This window comes from Leptodactylus fuscus, chromosome 2 (assembly GCF_031893055.1).
Source record: "Leptodactylus fuscus isolate aLepFus1 chromosome 2, aLepFus1.hap2, whole genome shotgun sequence".
In the NCBI taxonomy this organism is placed as follows: domain Eukaryota; kingdom Metazoa; phylum Chordata; class Amphibia; order Anura; family Leptodactylidae; genus Leptodactylus; species Leptodactylus fuscus.
In genome coordinates this window covers 247,211,389-247,225,884 of record NC_134266.1, presented here as the reverse complement: position 1 = coordinate 247,225,884, position 14,496 = coordinate 247,211,389, and the positions used below count along the sequence as shown (strand labels likewise).

General features: G+C 41.5%; 1 protein-coding gene across 1 annotated transcript in view; it reads right to left on the bottom strand.

Moving 5' to 3' along the window:
- The window catches only part of B3GLCT (beta 3-glucosyltransferase), a 334,604-nt gene that overhangs the window by 146,339 nt on the left and 173,769 nt on the right, over positions 1 to 14,496 (bottom strand). The window contains exons 3-4 of the mRNA XM_075265985.1: positions 8,657 to 8,693; positions 3,813 to 3,922 (exon numbers count right to left, since the gene is read on the bottom strand). Coding sequence (XP_075122086.1) covers positions 3,813 to 3,922; positions 8,657 to 8,693 — 147 coding nt within the window. The remainder of the gene's footprint in view (positions 1 to 3,812; positions 3,923 to 8,656; positions 8,694 to 14,496) is intronic.

The window sequence follows — 14,496 nt, the reverse complement described above, 5'->3', positions numbered from 1 at the left end:
TGCGGCAACTGTGTGATGCCATCATGTCAATATGGACCAAAATCTCTGAGGAATGCTTCCAGCACCTTGTTGAATCTATGCCACGAAGAATTGAGGCAGTTCTGAAGGCAAAAGGGGGTCCAACCCGTTACTAGCATGGTGTACCTAATAAAGTGGCCGGTGAGTGTATATAGTGTCTTGATTCTTCTCTGATGGCAGAAGTCGCGACGGAAAAAAACGGGATTCTAACAGGAGCAACCCTTCTGTTATCTTCAGAATACATTTACATTCTGCTACACAGGAGATGGGAGATATCCTGTAGCTATCAGCTAACAGCTATATACAGTATATGGGCAGCCTTAGTGTAGAAGAGAGCATTTATGTGTAGGTTTCATAACTTGGGTAAAGACAGACTTTTATGGAGCAATGAATAACTGCAGGAACGTAGAGGATCCTGAGAACACATTTACAGGGGATTGTGTTCTAATTATAGTTATGGAACGTAAAAAAACCTAATAACAAAGAAGTGAGAATAAGACAAAAACTAATAAATGTAATGTATAAGACAGCACAGCTACCTGCACTCAGTATACAGAAATTTTTTTAGTAATAAAACAGCCTGCATTTTATATTACTGTATATACAATATTAGTAAATATATATATATATATATACACACACACACACACACACACACACACAGATTGGATCTGAACCTGCAGAAGGCTCCATGATTTTACAATATGGAATACAACACTGCCACCTAGTGGCAAAAATTAAGAGTGGTTACTCTTGAAAATTAGACTCGACCTATATCACAAGGCTTTCCTGGTATCCAAGAACGGTTTTGCCATGTACCCTCCCATCCCTATCCCAGGGGCTTCCTGGTCCAGTGTAGACAAACAACAAAAATAGGAAAAACCGCTCCACCTAGTAATAATGAAAGGTTGCACGGACACTTACTCCAGACTGCAATGGAGTTACTAAGGTGCAACAATGTGAAAAATGTATCCAGCAAACCAAAAATTAAAAGATAACTTTTACTTCATTGATAAAAAAATAAAAAGACACTCTTACATTGTGCGTCCAGGATACAAGAGCATAGTCCAAAGCTTACGCATTACGCGAACTCCTTTTGTTGTCGATTACTCATAGCTTTCTGGTCCGCCTGCCCCTTGACCTTGATGAATATTACATTTGTGAACAGGGCACCAGATATCACACAGTTTAAGATCAGTACAAGAAATAGAAAATACCTGTAGATGTGTATAGATAAATGATGTTTAGCATTGGGAGGAAGTTTTAAAGGGGTTTTGTAGATTTTGCATCAATGGCCACTGTTTATAGTTGTCAGGGTATAATTTATGGGCTCCAAACCCCAGGAGTCCATTCAGGCATTTGCTGAAATAGCACCGGGCACAAGAGTGTCCATATTTCTGTGGTCCCATTCACGTGAATATGGACAGCCCCCTACCCTCTCAAGTCTGATTATTGTTTTGAGACTGGGGCATCAGACCAGACAGATCATTATTGATGGCCTATGCAAAGGGGACAGGCTGTAAAAATACCTGAATACCAGTTTATCCTGGCTGATATGCACAACATACAGAACCTGAGCTGCAATAGCGTGGCATGGCCACTACACAGTGTGATGAGCAGTCAATGTCTGGCTCCATACACTGTGCAGTACATCATGGGGTCCCCGGAGTCTGACCCCCTACTGATCTTATACTGATGACCTATTCTACCTCCAGAACTGGAACTCCGCTGACTGCTCTCAGCAACCACATGGGGGGCTCAGGACTTCTGGCAACGTGACAAGAGACCAAATAGTCACCAGTGGTGGGCAACAGATAGAATACATAGATACAGTGGTGGAAATAAGTATTTGATCCTTTGCTTAATTTGTACGTTTGCCCACTGACAAAGACATGAACAGTCTATAATTTTAAGGGTAGGTTAATTTTAACAGTGAGAGATAGAATATCAAAAATAATATCCAGAAAATCATATTGTATTGTATACATTTTATAAATTTCTTTGCATTTTGCAGAGAGAAATAAGTATTTGATCCCCTTCCAACCATTAAGAGTTCTGGCTCCTACAGACCAGTTAGACGCTGTCTTATATGTAACACAGCAGGGCAGCACTTGTTGTACCAAACCAATCTTCCACCTGGAATCTTCCACCAATCTTGGGTATACAACAGCAGATCAGAAGTCAAATGTATCACTATATGCCCTGAGGTCCCAATACAAGTCTGATAAAGAGGATATCAATACCCTGAAGGTAATGGATACTAATGGCTGTTCTGATCAGGTGCTTTAGCTTACAGAAGACATATACTAGTTATATGCAGCCCATGCCATGCACATGAGTAGTATACTCATGTGTCCTATTCCTTGAAAGTTAACATGATTCTCATGAGAAATAACACTATTTCTGGCCATTATGACTTGCAATTTGCATAAAACTATCAGTTTTCCCCTGTTCGTGATCTATCTCAAATTTTCAGTTCTCCCTGAGCTGTTGGGTGGAGATTAGCTGCCATGTCATCTCACATACACTGCACACAGGAAGCAGAGGAGAATCTGCTACATAATGCTCTCCTCTCTTTCACACTCTGGAGCAGGATCATATAGGAAATGACATAGGCCTGTATTGTATGTGAGTGAAGCACTAGAGGTGAGGATAGAAACTTACTATGTAGTCGTATACAGTCTGTGGCTTTGTCTCTCTTCTCTCCCTCCCCTTTACACTTCTATTGTAAGATGTAACCTGACTAGAGATGAGCGAACACTATTCGAAACAGCCGTTTCGAATAGCACGCACCCATAGAAATGAATGGAAGTAGCCAGCATACGGGGAGTTAAATGGCCGGCTGCCGGCAAAGTCTGCGTGCCGGCAGCTTCCATTCATGATACCAGTATGCCAAGGTCTTCTACAGTAAACAGCAACTCTCAGCATATTATTTGGCTTCGTGGTAGACAAATAATAAGTCAAAATAGAAGTGCAAGATTTTAGCGGTATAATTTTTGGTCTTTTTTAATATAGGCAGTAATAAAAAATGTAAAAAAATTTAAAAAAAACTCACAAAAAAAAAAAAAAAAAAGTACTGTATATACTCGAGTCTAAGCAGAGTTTTTCTGCACCGTTTTTGTGCTGATTTTATTTTTTATTTTTTTTTTTGGGGGGGAGGTCTATGACCAGCCGCAGTAGTAGTGTATAGAATCTCCCATAAAATAGTGGGAAAAAAATAAAGAAGCTTTAATAAAAAATTTTTTTAAAAAAGCTCTAAATCACTCCTTAGAATACTTATAAAAGTAGAAAATGACTGTGAAATACAAACACATTAGGTATCCCTGTGTGTGACAGTGCCCGATCTACTGAATATAGGGGATCTGCAGTGCTCCTGTTCCGTCGGGAAGGGGTTAATAGGAGCACTGCAGATCCCCTATATTCAGCTAGGCTGAATTCCAAGTGGGGGGAAAAAAACCCTCCCCTTTCCCTGCACCCAAAAACTACAACCATTTTAATTTTTGAAATTTTCCAGTAGCTGCTGCACTCCCCCCCTCGGCTTATACTCGAGTCAATAAGTTTTCCCAGTTTTTTGTGGTAAAATTAGGGGGTCGGCTTATATTCGGGTCGGCTTATACTCAAGTATATACAGTACATTTCTGGCGACACATGTCAAATACAACTATATGTTTTATATGGTTTTAGTTCAGACTGACACGTGCCTGTAATTCTGCAATTAACTATATAGGTGCAAAGTAAATTTAGGTTCCAGGAACAGAGCACTAGAGCACGCTGAGCAAATGACATTCACCTACCTTGCCGATTTCTGCAGCCTGTTTTAAGATGTTTTCCTTCAGGTCTTTGGCTCGCTTTTCGTGGAATGAGTTACTCTGGCTTTGTATCACAAAGACAATTTCTTCCAGTTCTATAATATAAGAAGATGGATCATTTACCAATAAAGCAGAAAATGACTGCAGATTGTCTCTACAGCTATAGAGAAGGGCTGCTTTTTATATTTAGGAGATAATACCCTGTGATGTCATCAGAGCAAATTATGGGATGTCAGTGGCTGGGTCAGTGTGACTGACCCTTACTGCTCATATACTAGGGACAGGGTCACGTAAGAAGTTGTTACAAGATCACAGCATGTGACAAACAGTATGAGGCACAGACCTGGTGTAATTCTAACTATATGACATCTAGGAAAACAAGGGCAACATTGCCATCTACAGTCTGAACACGTGAACTGCATCTTTTCAAAATTGTACATTAAAAAAATTTCACCAAAAACATATTTTAAGACCCTGAGTGGACCTTGAAATATGTCTTTGAATATACAGTACTGGGCAAAAAATTCAGGCAGATGTGGAGGAAATTCCACTAAGTCAGGATGCTTCCAAGAATAGAGGGGTTAATAGTTTATTTAACCACTTCAGTACCGGGCCAATTTGTGGTCCAGGACCAGACACATTTTAGGTTTATTTTGTATGTGCGGTTTTGAGGGCTGTAACATGTTTTTCATATGTCTCAGTCAACTAATTTTTGCGTCTTTTTTCGGGGACACATAGGGCTTTATTTTTATGTTCATTGTATTTTCAAATGTGATTTAATTTTTTTTTATATCCGGGAAAATATAAACAAAATAGGAGGGAAATTGTGCCTTTAATAACGACGTTTATTAGCGTACTATTTTTTTTTATTATTATTATTTTATTTTCATTTTTTTAACTTTTATATATATATATATATATATATATATATTTTTTTTTTTTTTTTTTTTCAGATTGTGTCTGACATCTGATCACATTTTTTTTTTTTTTTTTTTGTTAGGGAGCCTGGTTTCCCCTATAACTGAGGCTGCTACACTGTTCTTTAGACTTACAGAGCTGATATTGGTGCTGTAGGACCCAGCAGCTCTTGTAAGACACTGAGCCCAGCGGATCACGTAACCACCGGGTCAGAGGGCGGCCGCATCATGGCGGCGCCCAGAGCTGTGTATACACATTGAGTGCTGTATACACAGCGATCGAGAAGGCAGGGGAGGTAATAAACCTTCCCTGCCATCTCTCTGGGAGCTCCGGCTGAAGTTACAGCCGACTCCCAGCTTCAGCAGTTGCATGATCTCCGTGCAGCTGCTGTGTTCTGATTGGACATACCGGTACGTCCTGTCAGAACAAGGCAACCACTTCCCTGACGTTTATAGTCTATGGGCGGTCCGGAAGTGGTTAAAGGAATGAGCAGAAGAGAAATCTAAATCCCATCATTATTTGGTGTGACCGCCCTTTGGAGGAGGAGTCCTGGAAGTGATGATCCGGCCTCCGCAGAGCCCTGATCTCAACATTGTCCAGTCTGTCTGGGATTACATAAAGAAACAGAAGGATTGGAGCATCTACATCTACAGAAGATCTGAGAAAAGTTCTCCAAGATGTCGGGAACAACCTTCCTGCTGAGTTCCTATAAAAACTGTCTGCAATTTCCGAGAAGAATTGATGGAATGCAAAGGTCACCCCAGACATTATAATTCATATTTCTATGTGCCATTAGAAGATCTATAGAAAGCTCTGGGTGTACCCTTATAGGCGCTTTATTTTTGCACTACTGAAATGGGGGGGTAGGGATTTAAAATAAAGATTTTAGTTAGTTTTGAATTTGTTTTAATTCGTTAGAATCTGTCATTGCTCCTGACATGCCTATTTTAGTACATACTTGTACCTCCCCCAATATCAATTTTGAAGCATCTTTTTCGTAAGAGTTCTGAGTTGTCCCTCTGTTATTCCCCCTGGAAACCTATGGATTACTTACGTGTTATCATTCTCATTAAGGAGGTGAATCCTTAGAATTTGGCAATGGTAACACAGATTAGACAAGGTTGGACTGGATAGGGACACATCCCCAACCAGTAACATCCAGTTATCAATTTTTACTTACATTTCAGGAAGGAATAACAGAGGAATGGCAAAATCTCCAAAATTAATTTACAGCATAATAGGGAATACAATTAATTCCTAAGTCTGCAGCAGTGTTAGAGAACTGAGGCCCCTTTATTGTAGTAACTATCATAGTATCACTCTCCCTTATACAGCGGTGTCCGGTACAGAATCTTGTCCGGGATAATCCGTTTTTGGCAAGAAGATTGTGGAAGGTGAACAAAAAAAACAAAAAAACACTTACACCTCTGCCCGATTCTCCAGTGACTCCCACTGCGGGACAGTCTTGCTGCTCCTGGGTCTTATTTTGGCAGAAGTCCTCATCATAACGGACCATTGAAACCAATCAGTGGTCTTGGAGGTGTAAGGAAAGGACACGAAATGTCATTGGTCACTTATGCAAGTGACGACCCGATTCGTTTATTTAGTCCAGTGATTGGCCTCAGTGAGGACTACCCGCAAGACCAGGGAGTAACAGGATCGGACCACCGTGGGAGACACCAGAGCACTGGAGACAGGCAAGTATGGGTTTCTTTTTCACCTTCCCCAACCTCCTTCAAAAACAGGTTATCCTGGACAACCTCTTTTAAAGCCTTAACTCCCTTAAATAGTTTATACTAGAGATGAGCGAGTAGTATTCGATGGAATACCTCGCTCCCATAGGACTGAGTGTAAGCGGCCGAACACAAGGGGTTAAGCGCAGTGACTATTCAATGCGCTTAACCCCTTGGTGTTCGGCCGCTTACACGCATTCCTGTGGGAGCGAGGCATTAGATCGAATACTACTCATCTCTAGTTTATACATTAATGCACAGCGACCTTGTTCATATTTTTCCTCTCCGTCTTCCAAAATTAATATTTTTTCTTATTTGTCTGTCGACATGTCGGCTATATGAGGGCTTATTCTTTGTGTGATGAGTTGTACTTTCATTTGCCACTATTTTGGGGTACATATGTTTTGATTGGCTGTTATTTACATTTTGGGGGCATTCATGTGAAATAACACACAGTTCTATCAGAATTTTTTGCATTTTGTTGTTTCAACATTTACTCTGCATTATAACTGACTTGGCAGCTTTTTTCGGTGGGTTATTACGATTACGGCGATAGCAGATTTATGATGGTTTTTATTAGGTTTTACTGCTTTTACAAATAAAACGCCACTTTTTAAAATTTTGTGATTTTCCTGGGGTCACTGTGTTGCCTATAATTTTTTTTACTGTACTGTTTACGGAAATATGTCGGGGCTCTTTATTTGTGGGACAAGTAGTACTTTCTAGCTGTACCAAAGTTTGATAATTAGGATGACTTTTTTTTTTTTTTTTTTTTTTTTTTATGTAGATTGTGAGCCCTATATAGGGATCACAATGTACATTTTTCCTATCAGTATGTCTTTGCAGAATGGGATGGAAATCCATGCAAACACAGAGAGAACCTATAAACTCCTTGCAGATGTTGTTCCTGGCAGGATTTGAACCCAGGACTACAGCACTGCAAGGCTGCAGTGCTAACCACTGAGCCACCGTGTTGCCCCTTGATTAGGATGCCTTTCTGATCACCTTTTATTGTTACTTTTTGGGGAAAGCAACGTGACCAAAATATGTTAATTTGCCCATTGCAGTATTTATTTACTATTTACTTATATATATATTTACTGGATAGTGTGTTTTTGTTTTGTTTTGTTTTACTATTTATTACTTGTATATTTTTGTGTGTTTTTACTAAGTGTTTTTTTTTTTTGTTTGTTTGTTTTTTACAAATTATTTATAGCAAACACAACAAGCAGACAAACAGTACAAAAGATGGCCCTGAACAGCAAGGACCAATAAACAATTGAGAAGAATAGAAATGCAACGTAACAAAAAGAACACAAGGAAGAGAAGAGGGAAGGAGAGCAAAGAGAAATGGGCAGGGAAGAGGATGGGAGAGAGAGATAGAGCAGGGGGGAGAGAGAGAAAAAATGAGAATAGAAGAGGAGGGTGGGGAATAATGGGAAACAAGAAAAAGAGGAAGGGAAACAAGCAGCCCCAGCAACCACCCCTTGAAAGCGAGACAAACCAAGTGGAAATCAACCCACCAGGTCTCTATAGTACTGGGTACCATGGAAGTGGATCCACGGCATCCAATCATCAATATAAGACTCACACGTGTCTCAAAGAAACAGGACCTGGATATCCTCCACTTTGCAGAACCAGTGAAGGAGGGAAGATGAATTTAGCGACTAGAGCGCAGGAATACATGCTCTGGCGGCATTAACCATGTGTCGCAAAGAGGATTTGCGATAAGCACGGAGGGAGTAGTCCGAGAGGTGGAGCAGAAAGAAAGCCAGCATGCAAGGGGGAGTGACCTGGAATGCTTTACAAATCACCTAATGAACCCCCTCCCAAAAGTCCCTCAGTCCCGCACACTCCCAGAGAATATGTAGTAGCGCAACCTCCTTCTTGCTACAGCACCAACACCTCAAAGAGCCGGATGCAAAGAATTTGTGTAATTTGATCCGGACATGGTACCATCTAGTCAGAAGTTTCTATCCTGCATCTTGGGCGATCTTGCTATTGATCACGGCATCCAATCGGTTAATCTGCCAGAGTATCATCCAACTTTGGCGGCTGGGGTCCCAGCCCTCGGCTGTGTAACACAGCCAAATGTCAGAAGTGCATATATACTCAGTAAGAGGACAGCACAGAGTGGGAATGGGTTAAAAGACATAAACAAATGCAAAAAAAACCTACCCAAAGGTACTGAAGCTTGTGACCCGTTGTCAGGATTCTGTGGCAAAAAGAAAAAAGTGCATAAATACAACAAATTAATACAAAAAATAGAGATTATGATGTATATAGTTTTTTGTTGTAATGCCTCACTTACATTCAAGAACACATAAAACCAAGCATATATTAAATGACCAATAAAGTTTTTGGACAACTTAGTCTCATCTAATAGAACAAGTGATTGTGAACCAAAACATAATGCATGTCATTAAAAAAACAAACACTTTCTACAGTTTCTGCCACAAGGTGTCTCCCTTCTTGCTCATTTGCTGTTCACCACCTGCTACTATGTTAAGTCTGTCTTTAGAAACCAACAGGATCAAAAATGGGAACACAGGAAATGGAGGGGCAAGTCTATTCTCATATGGTCAGCCACTACATGTCACTCTGCACACAGAGGATTCTACAGCATACATAGGGTGATGGGATATTAGTCATAGACAGTAAGCAGTTTTCTTTATTGTGCTCAAATTACTCTGTGTTAGGAATCTTTATAGCTGCATTATAACCATTATATCAAATCCAGTGTCCCTGAATTTCCTATATTATAGTCACTTATGGACTTTTCTCAGCTATTTGTTTGCTATTTTACAATTACTAGAGATGAGCGAGTAGTGTTCGATCGAGTAGGTATTCGATCGAATACTACGGTATTCAAAATACTCGTACTCGATCGAACACTACTAGCTGTTCGAAGTTTAAGGTTCGATGCAGAACCAGCGTTGATTGGCAGAATGCTATACATTCTGCCAATCAACGCTGGCTCTTCTCTTACCTTTAGAAGTCTTCTCCGTGCAGCGTCCCCGCGGCATCTTCCGGCTGGAATTCACTCTGCCTAGACATCCGGCCTAGGCAGAGCCGACTGCACATGCGCGGGCATGCCCTCACATGCACAGTCGGCTCTGCTCAGGCGCCGGGCAGAGCCGACTGCGCATGTCCGCGCATGAGCAGTCAGCTCTGCCTAGGCCCCGATGCCTAGGCAGAGTGAATTCCAGCCGGAAGAAGACGCGGGGACGCTGCGCTGAGAGAAGACTTCAAGGAGAATCCAGCCCGACTGTCACTCGTGGACTTGGTAAGTATAATTTTTTTTCGAATTTTATCGAATTTTGTGTACCCCTGAAACGAGCATTTCCCCCCATAGACTATAATGGGGTTGGAAATCCGTTTGAACAGTCGAACAGTGTGCGGCTGTTCGAATCGGATTTCAAACCTCGGACATTTTAGTGTTCGCTCATCTCTAACAATTACTTTTGGCAGAATTGCATGTTAAAAACATAAAAGAAAATAGCCGTATTATACAGTCATAATGGGGCTATTCGCAGCAGAAAAACTGATAGCACACCACATATGAAGGCTTATACAGCCAGAGAACAGATTGCCCAGAAAGATCCCGCAGACAGTTCAACTTTTGATGAAAGCTCTGGTACCCAGTTGTTGATCCATTGATCAGTCCTACAAATCTATTTCGATTAACATCAAGCAATAAAACCATCCATAAAAACCATCCATAAAAACCATCCATAGGTGTGCGTTTGAGCATTTCCATCTGGTATCTGCTCTTTTGGGCAGAGAAAAAAGTCAGACTTGCAGAACTTATTCTCCATTCAAAAAATATCCAATCCGTTTCTTTTTGTTTTTTTGTTTTTTTTTTTACTTTTATTCTGTAAAAATCGACTGCAGCATTGACTGTAAGCCTTGACTTAAGCATATAAAGGGGTAAACGGCTAGTATGCTTCTAACTGATACTTGAGGGGGTCGGGGGTGTTATCACGAAGTGACGGACAGCAGAATAATAAAATCTCCTTTCCCTGAACTGTTAGCTGCTCGTTTTCTCCTGCACACTGGTTAAAGTGAAAGTGCCACCTCCACTTTAACCAGTGATACCTCTAAATCTATGGGCAGCACCCAGGATCGGTAAGTAAATAGGGTTACTCCAGCAGGTAGTGGTCTATTAAAAAAAATAAAAAAATCTGCGGTGGTAGCAGTTGCTGCCGGGCCCCCTAATGTTCTGGGCCCTGTGGCAGCCACCAACCGCTTTTACCCCGGTAGTTATGCCCCTGTTATGGGGGCTACAGATATGATATTGGTCTTGTTTTTAATCGCAGAGTTTGAGCCATTTAAGATTTTCAGTGTCCCTGAAATTGTCCTACTCGGAGTTAATTGTTAAGCTTTTTTTTTCTTACTCAGGCCCCTGCCGCCCGAGTCCACGAGGAGCGCGGGATCCTCCACACACTGACATTCCCGCGCACCTCGTGGACTCAGACGGTAGGAAGAGAGGCTATGAATGCGCACTGACATTCTCCACACGCCACACGCGCGCAGTGTATAACTTTCATGCCTTTGAATGCGGCATACCACTGAGACCACTAAGTAAGTTTATTACCCATTGGGGATTATTCATACTATAATACCAACGTTGTTAGCAGTGGCTTGTCTATGTAAATTCACTCCGGTTTAGGCCCCTCCCACTAAAGGTGGACCTAGCCGGGGCATTACCTTTATATTGTGTAACTCTGTGTGTGGCACTTGTTTTGTCTCATCAACACTTGAAAAAGGAGAAGTCTTCCCCAAAAAATTATATAAAGTTATATATCTTCCTGAAGAATCGCGGACTCCCCTCTTCATTGGAGTTTCCAACTCTCCTTCCATTGCCTGCATCACCTGGGATCCTGTCCAGACATTGGGAGGACCCGCAGCTTCTATCTATTAGTGTGATAAGCGAAATCAGGGCTCGTTCACATCTGCGCCCGGTCTCCGTTTTGCAGGACTCTTTCAAACCCATTAATTTGAATGGGTTTGAAAGATGTCCAGCCGTGGGCGCCGGTGAGCGTTTTATGCTCTCCGCCGCGGAACCGTTTTTTTTTTTTAAACCGGACACAGAGTCGGACATGCAGTACTCTGTGTCCGATTTTTAAAAACCGGTTTTGCGGCGGAGAGCATAAAACACTCACAGTCGGACCCGATCTGACAGGTTTCCGTCTTCTGCACTAGTGTGAACCTAGCAAAAGTAGTTGTGACTGTTCACAACTACACCAGATGAGAGGCCAATCTTAACATCTAACAGCCTATTGCGGTATTTCTTAGTCCTATAGTATTGGTCTACCGATATATCTCTAATAAGATCCACCAGTATCCACTTAGGATATGTTCACACAGAGTCTTCTGCAGGCAGATTTTGACGCAGAATCCACCTCAAAATCCGCCTGCAATAATGGCTCCCATTGACTTGAACAGGAACCGCTTGCTTTTTTTTCCCACTAGCTAGTAGCAGAAAAAAGAAGCGACATGACCAATCTTGCCGTGGATTCCACGGCTGAGTCAGCCGCGGCAGGCGAGACGTACTCTTGTTATGGCCCATTCATTCAGGCCTAATCAGGAGCAGTATGCCGCGGTTAGCCATGCCAAAAAAACACACGGCGGAAAAATGTTCTGCCATGTGAACAAGCACACCCCTTCCAAGTTTTCTTCACTTAGTAGCACTCTTTGAATCCTGGTTGTGAAAGAAACTATAGCTAGCTCCTTTTACTTAAAGGCGTTTTCTCATCTCATTGTTTCTGCAATCTAGCTGAGGTCTTTTCATCTCACTTCCTGTATTTCTCCTCCCTTCCCCTCCCTCTTCCTAAACAGCCAGAGAAGTCTCACAACACTTATACAAGTCAGATAATATGCAGATGCTTGTACAGAATGGACTCAGTGTTATCTGTGTGTTTACATAGATAATAGACCAGGCTTTATCAGCAAACTGGCAAGATCCGTGAGTGAGTGACGGTACTTGTCCTATGGGTCCATGGTTATAGCAACGCTGTGTAAACAATGGGAGGAATAAGGTCACACAGCAGGCAAACAAAGCAGAATTTCTAAAGCAATATATTTTATATTTAGGAAAAGTCTTCAATTCATATAAGCTACCAGGATCCATGAGATGAGACAACACCTTTAAAGAGAAGGGAACAGAGCACCAAATCAGCTCTGCAGACCATTCATTCTCAGAACCTATGGGGAATCCGAGGGGTCGGATTAAAAACTGGACGAGTAGAGAAAAGAGAAAAAAAAAATTGTGAATGCCTCTCAGTCTATACAGAGTGCTCAAACTATAAATGACCCCTATACGGTTTCCGGATTGCATCAATATGAGATAGAGGAACAGTCTTGTGTAATTCAGTTTCCTTTATAAAAGACAGCCCATCAGTATTACACTGATACCATACTAATATCGAGGCAGACATATTGTAAATCTTTATATGTTGTGGGGTAGGTAGCTCAGTACAAGCAGTAGTGCGGAGCCAACCAGTCAGAGACAGGGACACAAATCTTGCAGCAAAGCAGTTTATTTAAGAAAAAACAGCAACATAAATAAATAAACCTTCATGTCAGGCACAAAACTGAGAAAATAATATACAACAACAATATCAGGCAAAATAACGTCAAACAAAATCCTGCTCGTCTGAGCACTAACTAAAACAGAAAATACTAACTGTACGTGTGGCTTACTAACAGCTAAACAAATCAACAGCTGTACACAAGGCTCTCAGTGTTAGGACAAAGCCAGACATAAGACAGACCCAGGATCTGTTCTGAAGTGCGGGATCAGCACCCTTTTTTGGGCCAGAAATGAGCCTCAGGACCCACACCTAGGGCTGAAACCTATTCCACACCCACCAAGGACCACACACAAGTCAGGAATCTGGGGCTGATATAGCGGGACACCAGCACTTTGCCTGTCACCTTCTCATAATGTATACAAATATGCTACTCTCCAACTTTCCGTACCTTCAGCAGACCCGTCCACACATCTTTAGTGATGTAAAACTTGAAAACTTCCAGTAGAGGGCAGGCAAGTACCTTCAAAGAGACCAAGTTATTTTTGAATTTAATCCTTATATTTCTTCCTATGCCATTGAGACACATCAAAGGGAAGCAAAAAGCTACAATACCTCATAGACCCAAACCATTTACAGCAGAATATATTCATGGTAATGATTTCTGCAGCCTTGTGGGCAGCTATATCCCCTGTATCCCCTGTGTACGCTCTCTCCTCACTACGGTACGTTTTCCAGTTCTCCACTCCCCATCTCTTCCATAGCTTGTTATTCATCTAACACTTAAAAGATTATTATTAGTTAATTTTACAAAATAGTCAAAAACTTTTTTTCATTCCCTGAAGACCGGATGCTCTTGTGTATAACCTGGAGCTGGTACTCGTGTCTAGGCGCAGGCTATGCAAAGTCAGGACTTAACTTCCCTAGAAAACAAGTCGGGGGCAAATATTTTTTTTTCATAAGGAAAACAATGTATCCAATGCGGTGTACTTTACAATAAATAATATTCTGGTTACAGTTTCACTTTAAGACATTAACCCCTTACAGTCTGGCTTATTCTAGTCTTGGGGCCGACGCACACTACCGTTGTTAAATGTCCATTGTTCTCATCAGTCACAGGATGAGAGCAATGGACAGATGGAGACAGTGCCCCCTCTGACTAGTGTCAGTCTGCATTAACCCCCACGTAAAAAAAAAATATGGCTGACGTTTCCTTTCATTATGTTTTTTTACACTTCTGATGGAGGAAAAAGTCCTGCGTTACAGCAGAAAGTGTCCGCCATGTTTTGTACATGTGGGTGAATGTAGACTGACACTGGTCAGAGGGGGCGCTGTCTGTGTCCTTACTCTACTACCATTAATATCCGTTGCTGTCATCTTATGATGGACGGACTTAGTATTCCAAATCATTACTGCATATCATTGTTACTCTGTCGGACAATCTATTAGACCCAATGCACGTGACTGGCTGCGCATCTGATGTGG